The 13,058-nt window shown below is 41.6% G+C and overlaps 1 protein-coding gene and 1 long non-coding RNA gene across 3 annotated transcripts in view; one reads left to right on the forward strand and one right to left on the reverse strand.

Annotated features, from left to right (window-relative positions):
• Positions 1-347: 347 nt before the first annotated feature.
• Positions 348-13,058, reverse strand: part of LOC134628387 (P2X purinoceptor 3-like) — a 30,745-nt gene continuing 18,034 nt past the window's right edge. For both annotated transcript variants that reach the window (XM_063475051.1, XM_063475052.1), the window contains 4 exons: positions 8,191-8,284; positions 7,891-7,956; positions 5,702-5,779; positions 348-619 (listed from right to left, as the gene is read on the reverse strand). In XM_063475051.1, the coding sequence (XP_063331121.1) occupies positions 506-619; positions 5,702-5,779; positions 7,891-7,956; positions 8,191-8,284 (352 nt within the window). In that variant the 3' untranslated portion in view covers positions 348-505. The remainder of the gene's footprint in view (positions 620-5,701; positions 5,780-7,890; positions 7,957-8,190; positions 8,285-13,058) is intronic.
• LOC134628388 (uncharacterized) lies at positions 11,168-11,909 on the forward strand. The gene is made up of 2 exons (XR_010093976.2): positions 11,168-11,514; positions 11,593-11,909. It is a non-coding gene; the product is annotated as an uncharacterized LOC134628388 (long non-coding RNA).

Raw genomic sequence — 13,058 nt, forward strand, 5'->3', positions numbered from 1 at the left:
CACTGTGGCAACCACTAAATAGATCGGCAGAAAGACGAACAAGAAGATGAAGAAAGAATACCAAGCTTTCCATCACTATGGTTGAAAAACCATATCAGGTCATATCTGCTGTCATCTAACCAAACCACCATCAGTCTCCATTACACGCAGTAAATGAATGAGAGTGGAAACCACAATAGAAATACTAAACAGGAACCAGTTCATCCCAGTTATCTTGTTTCTAACTTTATTGTTAAAACAGTAACTTCAGTCAGTTCTAATTTCTTTTCAAAAGCCAGACCACATCAGAAATCCTGAGCTCCTGTCGCATGCCAAATGATAGTCATGCAAAGATAGTCATGCTTTTGTTTTCATTTATGTCTTTGTCCTTGTTTGTATCCAACTTGAATCAGTGCAAAGCAGCAATAATGCAGCATTCTACGTATTATCTCTAACAACATAAACACATGGTTTCACTTGGTACTGCTGGATAATAAAACATGAATTAAACACGTATGCTGTCCATTTAGCTGTAAGGTTCAATAGAAAATGCCCCTGAGTCATTGGACTTTGTCATGGTTTGTCTGAGGGACAGTTGGGAACGATACAGTCCATTGCCTTCGGATGGGTTGTCGGACACCTACAGAAAGAGAGAAAAAGAGTTTGTATCATTATAGATCCAGACCCCTGATCTTCAGTTTTAGTGAGACGAAACAAATTGTATTATGACCCAGACAATAATTTTGGCCTTTTGGAGAGTACAGTTAAATTATTTAAATTAATAATTATTAGCAATTATCTTACATCAGCAACTTAGAATTACCAGGTGGCAGAGCAGATCAGCCACTAACCAGAAGGTCGGTGGTTTGATCCCAGGCTGCTCCAGTCTGCATGCCAAATATCCTTGGGCAAGATACTAACCCCATGTTGCTCTGCGATGCATCCACCGGAGTGTGAATGTGTATGAATGTTAGATACTCAGCACTTAAACTTAGAAGAAGTGCCTGTGTGAATGGGTGTGATTTGTGAATGAATTAGTTGTATAAAGCGCTTTGAGTGCTCAGACAGAGTAGAAAAGCGCTATATAAGAACCAGTCCATTTTACCACCCAACTCTCTATACCCCTCAAGTACCATTGTACCACTCCAAGCCCTTTTAGCAAACTATCAGGCGACTCGGGATGGGGGAGATGAGGGATGGTGTTCTGTTAACATCAACTAAGTTTGGCTCATAGTTTGGCTTTGAGGATCCTCATAACTCAGACGCCCTCTACAGGAAAGGGCAGAGCAGGCTGTACCTGCTGCGGAGACTCAGGTCGTTTGGAGTGAAGGGCCCACTCCTGAAGACCTTCTATGACTCTGTGGTGGCCTCAGCCATCTTCTATGGTGTGGTCTGCTGGGGGGGCAGCATCTCTGCTGGGGACAGGAAGAGACTGAACAGGCTGATCCGGAGGGCCAGCTCTGTTCTAGGATGCCTTCTGGACCCAGTGGAGGTGGTGAGTGACAGGAGAATGGCGGCTAAGCTGTCATCCCTGTTGGACAACATCTCCCACCCCATGCAGGAGACTCTGACAGCACTGAGCAGCTCCTTCAGTGGCAGGCTGCAGCACCCACGGTGTGGGACGGAGAGATTTCGCAGGTCTTTCCTCCCCACTGCTGTCAGACTCCACAAAAAAGACTTTTGCAGCTGATCAAACACACAAACCCACACATGTGCAATAAGACTGCTATATGTGCAATTCTTGTGCAATTCTTCTTCTCAACAAGTGTATTTTTGTATTTTCTTACTCAGTTGTATATAGCATTTGTATTTCTATTTTATTCTATTGTATATATTATTCTATTCTATTATATTCTATTGTATATAGTATTTTATTTTATTTTATTTTATTCTATTGTATTGCATTCCAGTGTTTTCTAATTTCTGCTACATAACTCTGCACTTTTGCTGTAACAAAACTAATAAAGGTCATCTTATCTTATCTTATCTTATCTTATCTTATCTTATCCATTGAGCATCCTTTGAGGGTATTCCAGCTTCAGGGGAATCACATTCCTAAGCTTCCCTGAGAAGGTCTATGTCAGGGAACTGGAGAGAAGAATCTGTCCATTAGTCAAACATCCAAACGTGTGTGCAGGGTACAGACTTGTTCTTGGTGCGTACTTGACCCCACCATAGTTGCTGTTGTAACCAATTCTTTTCATAACTTTCATGGACAGATTTCTAGGCCTCAGGATTTCATGTCTGCTTTTGCCAATGAGATGGCTTTGTTGCCTTTATTGAGGAATTAATGGAGATTTTGAACTCTGACCCTTTCCTGCCCCAGTATTACATCCATACCAGTTATTTTATAACTGAACAGCACACTGAACCTGAACTGTGATCAGTTATTTTAGACCACATTTATGGGTTTTTTTGTCCTTTTGTTTTGTTTGTTCTTTGATATTCTGTGTCTCATGGTGCTTTATGTTCCTTTTTAATTTAAAGTTGAATGATCTCTAGCTCACACTGGGGGAGTTTGCAGCTGAGTGTGAAGTGGCTGGGACAAGATTCAATCCAAGGACATGGTTTTCATGATGCCACTGCTGTACTGGTCAATGCTGTGATGAAGAGAGCACAAGGTGTGAAGGGAAAGCTATCCATGTACTGGTTGATGTGTCTGCCCTCGATGTCAGGAGATGATTCCTACTTCCATTTGGTAGCTTTTTATTGGAACTCAATATAAGGTCCAAAGGGTGTCATAGTAAATAATAGACAAAAATACACCTTTATTTAGGTGAGGCAGCAAGTCCAGCTGGCTGAAGAAACCAGGCTTTAAAGGTAGTCCCAAGCAGGGACCGCACGGCAAAACGCTTAGGCAGGACACAAAATATAAAAAGCAAAACTATGGCCTTAAATACACACACACACGAGGTAATCAGGGAAAGAGAACACAGCTTCACAATGCACACAGGACCAGGCTATCACAATAAGAAAGGAAACTGAAAATTTGTCTGAAAAGTCAAATGATGGCAAATGAAGTGAACCTTTCAAAGTGGTTTCCTTTAAAAAACAAAAAGAGGACTCAGAGTACACTAAAGATTACAGAATTCTTACTTGTTCAAGAAAAACCCGTCATAACATCTGACCAAGTCAAAGACACTGTACTGTAATGCTCGAGTTTCGATGCATTCTCAATCATCCAGGAAAGTAAATCTCCAAAAGTTGAATCTGTTCATCTGGACGTAGCGTTTTGTGGGAGAAACATTTCGTCACTCATCCAAGTGACTTCTTCAGTCTCAGCTGACTGCAGGTTTCTCCAATCTTATAAACAGTACATTTGCATAATGACTGAAACCAGCCCACTGAAGGAACAATGGGCTGGAAGGTCAGTTCCTTAATCATAATTATGCAAATTCTCATGACCATTGATCAACAACCACTGACCAAAACCCACTGATCAAAGACCACTGATCAATGTCCATGAGTACCATTCACAGAGAGTTGGGGAATGGCTGCAATCACAGCATTGTAAGATGGTGAAAGATGTACCCTTAGGCCCCCTCCTCGATTCAGAGATGCACCTTTAAGACCGATTGTCTGCATGATCAACTCTGTCACCTATAACATCTCCAAGTTTCTGGCTTCGATCCTCAACCCGCTGGTAGGCAGCTCTGAACACCACATCCAGAACGCCCTGGATTTTGTTGAGAAGGTGAGAGATGTCATTATGGAGGCAGATGAAACCATGGTCTCGTACGACGTTACATCTCTCTTCACTTGCATCCCAGTCACGGAAGCGTTGGAGGTAGTTCGTAAGAGATTACAGGATGACACCAACCTCAGCAACAGGACCACTCTCAGCATCCACCAAGTGTGTTTGAACTGTGTCTTCATTCCACCTACTTCACATACAAGGGTCAGTTCTACAGGCAGAAACATGGGTGTGCCATGGGCTCCCCAGTTTCACCCATCGTGGCCAATTTGTACATGGAAGAAGTGGAAAAGAGGGCTTTGCTATCCTACCCTGGAACACCACCAAGCCATTGGTTCAGATATGTGGATGACACCTGGGTGAAAATCAAATCTCAGGACGTACTGCATTTCACGGATCACATTAACTCGGTGGACCAACACATCAAATTCACCAGGGAGGATATGAAAAGTGGCAGGTTAGCCTTCTTAGACTGTGAGATTTCCATCAGTAATGGGGGACATCTAAAAGCTGACGTGTACCGTAAACCTACACATACGGATCAGTATCTAAGGTTTGACTCTCATCATCCACTGGAGCACAAACTGGGTGTCATCAGGACGCTACAACACAGAGCGAACACCATCCCCACTGACACAGCGACCAGGGAGGCAGAAGAACATCAAGAAGGCCCTGAGTACATGTGGTTATCCCAGCTGGACTTTTGTCAAAGCTGGGAAGGCACCTAAAGAAAGCTCCAGCCGATAAAGGAGAGAAGGACAACCGCTGCCCAAGCAAAAACCTGTAGTGATCCCATATGTGTCAGGAGTATCGGAGCAGTTGAGACGCATTTTTTCTAAACACCGGGTCTCTGTGGCTTTTAAACCCCAAAACACGCTGCGCCAAAAACTGGTCCACCCCAAGGATCGGGTCCCCCGACACAAACAGAGTAACATAGTGTACGCTGTTAAGTGCCAGGAGGATTGCCAGGATTTATACATCGGGGAAACCAAACAACCTCTGGCGAAGCGGATGGCACAACACAGAAGAGCTACCTCGTCAGGCCAGGACTCTGCAGTCTATTTACACCTACAGGCCAGTGGACACTCTTTCAATGATGAGGATGTACACATCCTGGACAGGGAGGAACGCTGGTTTGAGCGCGGAGTCAAGGAGGCCATTTACGTGAAAAGGGAAAGACCATCTCTGAATCGAGGAGGGGGCCTAAGGGTACATCTGTCGCCATCTTACAATGCTGTGATTGCAGCCATTCCCCAACTCTCTGTGAATGGGACTCATGGCCATTGATCAATGGTCTTTGATCAGTGGGTTTTGGTCAGTGGTTGTTGATCAATGGTTATGAGAATTTGCATATTTAAGATTAAGGAACTGACCTCCCAGCCCATTGTTCCTTCAGTGGGCTGGTTTCAGTCATTATGCAAATGTACTGTTTATAAGATTGAAACCTGCAGTCAGCTGAGACTGAAGAAGTTACTTGGATGAGTGACAAAATGTTTCTCCCACAAAACGTCCAGATGAACAGAATCAACTTTTGGAGATAATGCTCGAGTTGGTCAGCAGAGATCTTTTTGGGGGGTTAGCTCTCTTAGTCTTTTTTTAAGATGACATTTGACAACTTCCTTGAAGTTTTCACACCTCAGTAAATATCAGTAAAGATAAGGTTGAATAACCAACAGAATAGTTTCCAGGTTTTTCCAAGCATAGCTGCACACTCACTAACTTTTGTTGCATTTACAGTAAGGTTGTTCTTTAAGCAGGCCTGAAATCTGATAGAAACTGCTTAGTTCAGAAAAGAGGTTCAAGAGTTAAATATGACCCCAAGAATTTGAATGACTTGCCAAAAGTGAAAGGGCGTCAAGCTGGGTGTCCTTTTTAAAACACACTTTTTCCAAATTGCATTCTGCTGAACTTTGAGCCTTTTTGTGTTTTAATGTAATAACGTTTTAACCTTACATGTCAGCAATGTGATCACCAATAAAAATCAGATAACGTGCAGATTATAATGTGATTAAGAGCTGGGCATTTTACCTCTTCAAATTTCTTGGCCTTGTATTGCTCCGCACCTTTCAGGAAGTTGAGCAGTATGATGTCACACAGCACTGTGCCCTACATAATAATAATAATAATAATAATGATAATGATAATAAAAATAAAAATTACAAGCAAGCCCCCTCAACCTCCAAAATGTGACTTGTCACCACCCCTTGGTCCACAGCTTCATTTCCATTTAGTTTCAATTCATTTTTTCTGGTATTTAAGGCCAATAAAAATCAAAAGCCTAACCTGATTGAATTTTTGATGATCTCCAGTTTAAGATCATATTCTAGGACATGTGCAGACATCTTCAAGCACAGCTGCTATTTTCAGATTGTTCTCTAGCTGTCTGTTTCTGAACACTGAGCACTGATTTCCCCACAAACCTTGAACTTCTACTGAGAAATAAAATCAACTTCTTTTCCAAACTAACCAAAATTTTGTGTGAAGCATCATAGATGTTTGACCTTTTTGTCAGTATTCATCAATTTGTGACTTTTTTTTAATCACACTATCACTCAAATATAACCCATTATGTATTTATTTAATAATCCTGGCTTCCAAATATAAGTGGCCTAAATAAATATATTAAACATAGAAAATCTATTGTAAGTTGAGAAAAAAAACAGCAAATAAACTAATGATATGAATGTCCCTTAATTTGGAAAAATGAAGCGGTGTTTCACATGTTGGTTTTTGACTGACAACGATGACACTAATGGATCTTCTCTAATTTCAGATGCAGTCAAAATTTCATCTTAACTTGAACTCACTTTCATGAGCATTTTCAAAACATTCTTTAAATCTAAATTAGAAAGTAAGACGAAACAATAACGGTCATTGAAGGGAATTATGGTAATAAAGAAAATTGGAAAGATTATGACGGAAAGGTCCGGGAACTTCTGATAGGTTTGGACATGTAATAAAAGGCTTTTATTTTCATGGGATAGGGGACACCACACACACAGTGGTGTGAATACGTGTTTGCCTTGTTCATGATTTCCTAGTTTTTTTGTATGTTTGTCACACTTAAATGTTTCAGATCACCACACCAATTTAAGGGGTGGCTGTAACTCAGGTCACCTACTACTTATAAGGCTGGTGGTTCGTTCCCCTGGCTGCTCCAGTCTGCTTGCCAAATGTCCTTGGGAAAGATACTAACCCCAAGCTGCTCTCTGATGCATCCATCGGAAAATGAATGTGTGTGAATGTTAGATAGAAAAAGCAGTTGTAGTGGAAAAGCGCTCTGTAGGAACCAGTCCAGGTACCAAGATAACACAAGTAAACACAAAATGTATTTTCAAAATGAAGGTGTTTATTATTAAGGGGAAATAAAACCCAAACCTACATGGCTCTGAGTAAAAAATTGATTGCTGACCAAAGATACCCCAAAGGTGCAGCAACGACTCATCCAGCAGGTCACAAAAGAGCCCAGAACAACATCCAAAGAACTGCAGGCCTGACTTGCCTCAGTTAAGGTCACTGTTCATGACTCCGCCATGCAGGCCATTGTTGCCCAGAGTCTTTCTTATGGCAGAGTTCAAAGACGAAACCCACTGCTGAGCAAAAGAACCATAAAGGCTCGTTTACCAGAAAACATCTTGATGATCCCCCAGACTTTTGGAAAAACACTCTGTGGACTGACGAGACAAATGTTGACCTTTAAAGCTGTGTGTCCTGTTACATCTGGAGTAAAAGTAACAGCATTTCAGAAAAGAAACATCATACCACAGTAACATATGTTGGTGTTAGTGTGATGGTCTGGGGCTGTTTTGCTGCACCTGGAAGACTTGCTGTGGTAAATGGAAGCATGAATTCTGCCGTTTACCAAAACATCCTGATGGAGAATGTCCGCACATCTGTTCAAATTCCCAACCAGTTATTAGGCTTAGGGGACAATCAATTTTTCACACAGGGCCAAGTAGGTTTGGATTTTTTCCACTTAATAATAAAGACCCCTTCCTGATTTTTGGCTTAAATTTGAGGTGTAAGCCACTTCAAAGCCACCTTCAGTTCTTAGACCAAAATTTTTTATGTCAGTCTTTCCATTTTCCTTTTTAAAGGGTAGAAAAAACAAAGATAAGAGGAAAACTTTTGCTTCGATTTTTAGAATTGACTAATCTTAACAAAACTGCTGAATTAAACATTTATAACGATTTGATCAAATCTAAATGTTAACTCACCACTCCCACTGATGTAAAGGCTGCAACCATGTTAATGAGTGTAGGGATCATGTTGAACTTTCCTGCCTGCAAAACAAGAGTATGAGTCAGGTTCAGTTTCCTGTAGAACATCGGTACAAAAACGTCCTGGTGTTTTGTGTTTTCTTCTTTCATTCACAAACAACAACAAAAGCATGAGAATCAAGACTAAAAAATTACACACATATTTATATTCCTGTATCATTAATGTGTTTGTGAAATAAAGGTAAGTGGATGTAAATTTCTTTATTCAGTGAACTGACAGTGAAACTACACACTCACATTTCCATTGACCAAGACATCAAACCTGATAGCAGTGGCTTTGACCAGAGTGCGGTAGTCAGTCCCATTTTCCATCTTAAAATACTTTGCAAATCTAAATAGAAAGAAACATCACATCATTCTTATGGTGACATCTATTCTGTTCAATTTACTAGAAAGTTCATGAATGATCAATAAAACAAAACAAAAAAAACACATTTCTTGTAGACATGTAGATATGATCAGACAAAGATCAAACGTTGTTTTTATAAGCCACAATTAAATCTAGTTTTTACTTAATGCTATTTGGCCACATATACCTTATCGTAACTTAAATACACTGCTCCAAAAAACAATTAAAAGAACACTTTTTATCAGAGCACAGTCAGTTAAACTTCTGAGATAATTACCTGGTCAGTTGAGTACCAAAGGAGTTTGTTAATCAGTTTCAGCAGCTTTGGTGTTAATGAAATAATCAGCAGGTATAGTTTTACAGGTGGAGGCCAGTGACATTTGTCCCTCCTCATCTTTTCTGACTGTTTTATCAGTATTTCTGCATTTGGATAGGGTGAGCATTGCTACTGGTAGCATGATGAGATACTTGGATCCCACAGAGGTTGCACAGGTAGTACAACTCCTCCAGGATGGCACATCAATATGTGTCATTGCCAGAAGGTTTGCTGTGTCTCCCAGCACAGTCTCAAGAGCATGGAGGAGAGTCCAGGAGACAGGGAGTTACTCTAGGAGAGTTGGACAGGGCCGTAGAAGCCTTTAACCGATCGGGGGGGACTGATATCTGCTCATTTGTGCAAGGACAAAGAAAATGAGCATGTCCAAAGCTCTACAAGATGCCCTCCAGCAGGCCACCAGTGTCAATGTCTCAGACCAAACAATTAGAAATGGAGTTCATGATCATGGCCTGAGGGCCCGACGTCCTCTACTGGGCCCTCTGCTCACTGCTTACCACAGTGGTGCTCATTAGTGTTAGACCACCAGAATTAACAGGTCATAGTCAAGTTTATGTATATAGCACTTTTCCAACAGCTCATGCTGCACATAATGCTTTACAAACTAAAATGCAAGTAAAATGCACAAAAATGATGCAATAAAATATAAAAGAGAAGGAATAAAACTATGAGACAAAAAAACCAACTAAAACAACGACTAAGGCAGATCTAATATGTAGAGGCAGACTATTCCAGAGTCTGGGACCCGCCACGGAGAAGGCTCTGTCGCCACAAGATTTAAGTTTAGACTGTGAAATGGATAGCATTAGTTTTGACCTGGACCTTGTGGTTCTTTCTGGAGCTCAGACAGGTAAGAACGGGCTCGACTTGTCAGTGATTTAAAAACAAAAAGTTAAATTTGGATCCTATGAGGAACAGGAAGCCAGTGTAGAGAGGCCAACACTGGGGTTACAGGCTCCTTCCTTTTAGTGCCAGTTAGCAGACGAGCGGCTGCATTTCGGACCAACTGGAGATGATAAAGAGAGGCCTGTGCAGAGAAAGGCAGTAATCCAATCTTCACACAATGAAGAGATGAATAACACACTGAAAGACATTAGCTGGAAGGTATGGCTTTACCTTGGCTACCTGTCTCAGATGGAAAAAGCTAGATCGGACTACTGCGCTCGCCTGCCTACACAGTTTAAAGGAAGCATCACAGCACACTGATTTTAACATTTGTCTTACAGTGAGAGGATAAAGGGCTCAACATCAAGAGGGCAGCAGGGCTGCTACAATCCAGAGTTAAGAAAATGTCATTAAAAACCTTCAAAAGTGCTGTGTAGTGATTTAAAACCAAACGGAAACTTTTCAGAGATCTCATTAAGATCAAGGTGAGCCTCCAGCTGTAAGCAGATCACTTTCTCTAGAACTTTTGAAAGAAAGGGGAGCTTCGAGATTGGCCTGTAATTAGCCAGAACAGTTGGGTCCACACTGTGATTTTTAAGAAGAGACTGTTTAAAACATGATGGGACACAAAGTGTCAATTAATTTCTGGATATAAAGCCCAATTATTTTTTAGGAGGCTTGGGGGAAGACAATCTGATGGGCAGTGTGATGATCTTAGGCGATGAACTACCACAGATACTTAACTCAGGGAAACAGGCGCAAACTGCTCCAAGACAGCTGAGCACACAGTTTTTACTGACAAAGTTTCAGCTATTAGGTCTTATGTCTCGTCACCTACTGCCTCACACATAATAGTAATAATAATGGATTGCATTTATATAGCACTTTTCAAGGCACCCAAAGCGCTTTACAATTCCACTATTCATTCACTCTCACATTCACACACTGGTGGAGGCAGCTACAGTTGTAGCCACAGCTGCCCTGGGGCAGACTGACAGAAGCGAGGCTGCCATATTGCGGCATCACCAGTAGGCGGTAGGGTAAAGTGTCTTGCCCAAGGACACAACGACCAGGACAGAGAGCCCGGGGATCGAACCGGCGACCTTCCAGTTACAGATATTATCAGTCCAACATTATTACTTGGACTGATAATATGATTAGGCTTGTGGCTATTTGGTAAACAGAGAGACAGTCTCTAAGTATCTTTAAAGAAACATCCTATCCTTCCTCCATCTACTTTCAGCGCATCTACAATCATGTCTAAGGGTGCACCTATGTTCATTGAACCATGGCTCTCACAGTCTGAGTGGTGCGACTGAGTCCAAGATATCAGTGCAGGCTGAATGACAGATATTAGAACAGTCCTCAAAGTTTTCACAGCTTCAGTTAATTATTGCAGAATCAAGAAATGCAACAGAAAACTGAGGCACTATTAAAGTATCGGGCGGCCGGCTTATCCAGAGAGAAGCACAGCATTATAGTGAACATGCACACATCAATCCACCACGTGCAGGATGTGTTTTTTATTAACCTGACACAGTGGGTCACTAAGCCCACTCATGAAATAGTCTATTACAGTTAGAATTAGGGATGAGTATCGAAAACCGGTTCTTGTTGAGAACCGGTTCCCACTGTTTCAATTCCTTGGAATTGTTTGCCATTTTTGCAAACGATTCCCTTATCGATTCCAGTCGCCCCGAATGACGTCACTGCGTTGCGGAGCGTCATTTACCTGGCAGGAAACATGGCGGCTCAAACGCTCAAAAGTTTGGTCATACTTTACGAGAACGGATGACAACAGGGCAACTTGCAATACTTGCAAAGTAGATATTTCATTTAAGGGAGGAAACACTACGAATATACAAAAGCATTTGCTCACAAAACACGCGATGACCTTAAATGAATGTCGTGTTTTTAATTCCGCTCCGGACTCGTGAATCTCAACCCAGCAGCAGCGGTAACGTCTGCACGTCCTCTCCCGTTAATGCGGCAGGTAAATAATCAACTAACAGTGCATATTATGTTAGCGCGATCTGCCTTATTACAAAACCTGCCATTACTGTGCATTTAGGTGACCATGATGAGACAGACAGAGTCTGGCTGGCTCAGATGCTGGCAGTTCTCGCTGCAGTCTACCGGTAGCGTCTCCTTTCAGGCCAGGATAGACGAATGTCACCGAACAGTGACTAAGTTTGTGGTCAAAGGCTTGCACCCATTTGCCACAGCAGATGCCCCCGATTTTCAGTAAGTGAATGTGTTTAATTGTAGGCAGGGACATTACTGGATATTCTTGTGTAATTGCTACAGAATAATTTATGTTATACTTTGTTATTGCTACAGAAGAATATTTATTTTATTATTTTACATTTACAATTTTTTCCCCGGGGACCCTGTGACACCCCATCGAAGAGCCATGGGCTGGATCTCTTAAGATCTCACTGTTGGGTTTGTAAGGCCATGTTACTCCTAAATTTCTATCTTGTTCAAAGAGAAGAAATAAAACAAAGTTCTAAGCTTATCGACCTTAGTGTTCTCCTTTTTAAAAATAAGAATCGATAAGAGAATCGATAAAGAATCGAATCGTTAAACAGAATCGAAAATGGAATCAGAATCGTGAAAATCTTATCAATACCCATCCCTAGTTAGAATGTCCTTGAGCAGAGGTTAGGCTCACAGCAGACCTAAATATTCAAATCATTAATGATTAACAGATCATAAGATGCTTTGCTCTCTAATACCAACTGGCAGTTATACACATGTAGTCCTAGGACATTTTGCGATATTACAGAAAGAAGGAGAACTAACATCAGCCAACACAAAGTTGGCAGTCATGTGTATACTGCTGGTGCCATTGTTCCCAGTCAACCACTGACACCCTGTGATTTTTCACAGATGAGAGCACATTAGACAGATTCAAACCAGTCTGACTCTATGGAGAATGTTACGCTACCTGTTACATCGTTCAGCATGACCGGTTTGGTGGTCAGCATGTGGTCTGGGGGGACATGAACAGACCTCTACGGGTTTGGCAACGGCACCCTGACTGCCATTAGGTACTAGGATGAAATCCATGGAGCCGCAGTGAGTCCTGGGTTTGCAGGCAGTTCCTGGCTCGTTCTCACTCTCACCTGACCAAAATCCAGTAGAACACCTCTGGGACATTAAGTTTCTGGCCATCCAGCATCACCACCTCAGATTGTCCAGGAGCTCAGTGATGCCTTGGCACGTGTGGACCATACAACCATGTTGAGTTGCTGCAGTAAAATTTCACTTTGATTTCTGGGTATCTCTGTGGGTTGATGAGCTCATGTGGGATCCTTTCATGCCCAACACATACCAGTCCATACCAGTATCTCCAGTATGATGAGATCAGATATAATGATGAGATATAAACGTGTTTGTATATGAGTGATTGAGAAATGTATGACAGCATTTTGACAGCTAAAGTGTATAAGAATCAGTCCATTTACCAAAAGTCTGTAAGGTTTTTTATAGCATCATGGAACACAAATAGATTCATCGGACTGCTGCAGTCCG

Source organism: Pelmatolapia mariae, linkage group LG6 (assembly GCF_036321145.2).
Source record: "Pelmatolapia mariae isolate MD_Pm_ZW linkage group LG6, Pm_UMD_F_2, whole genome shotgun sequence".
Lineage (NCBI taxonomy): Eukaryota > Metazoa > Chordata > Actinopteri > Cichliformes > Cichlidae > Pelmatolapia > Pelmatolapia mariae.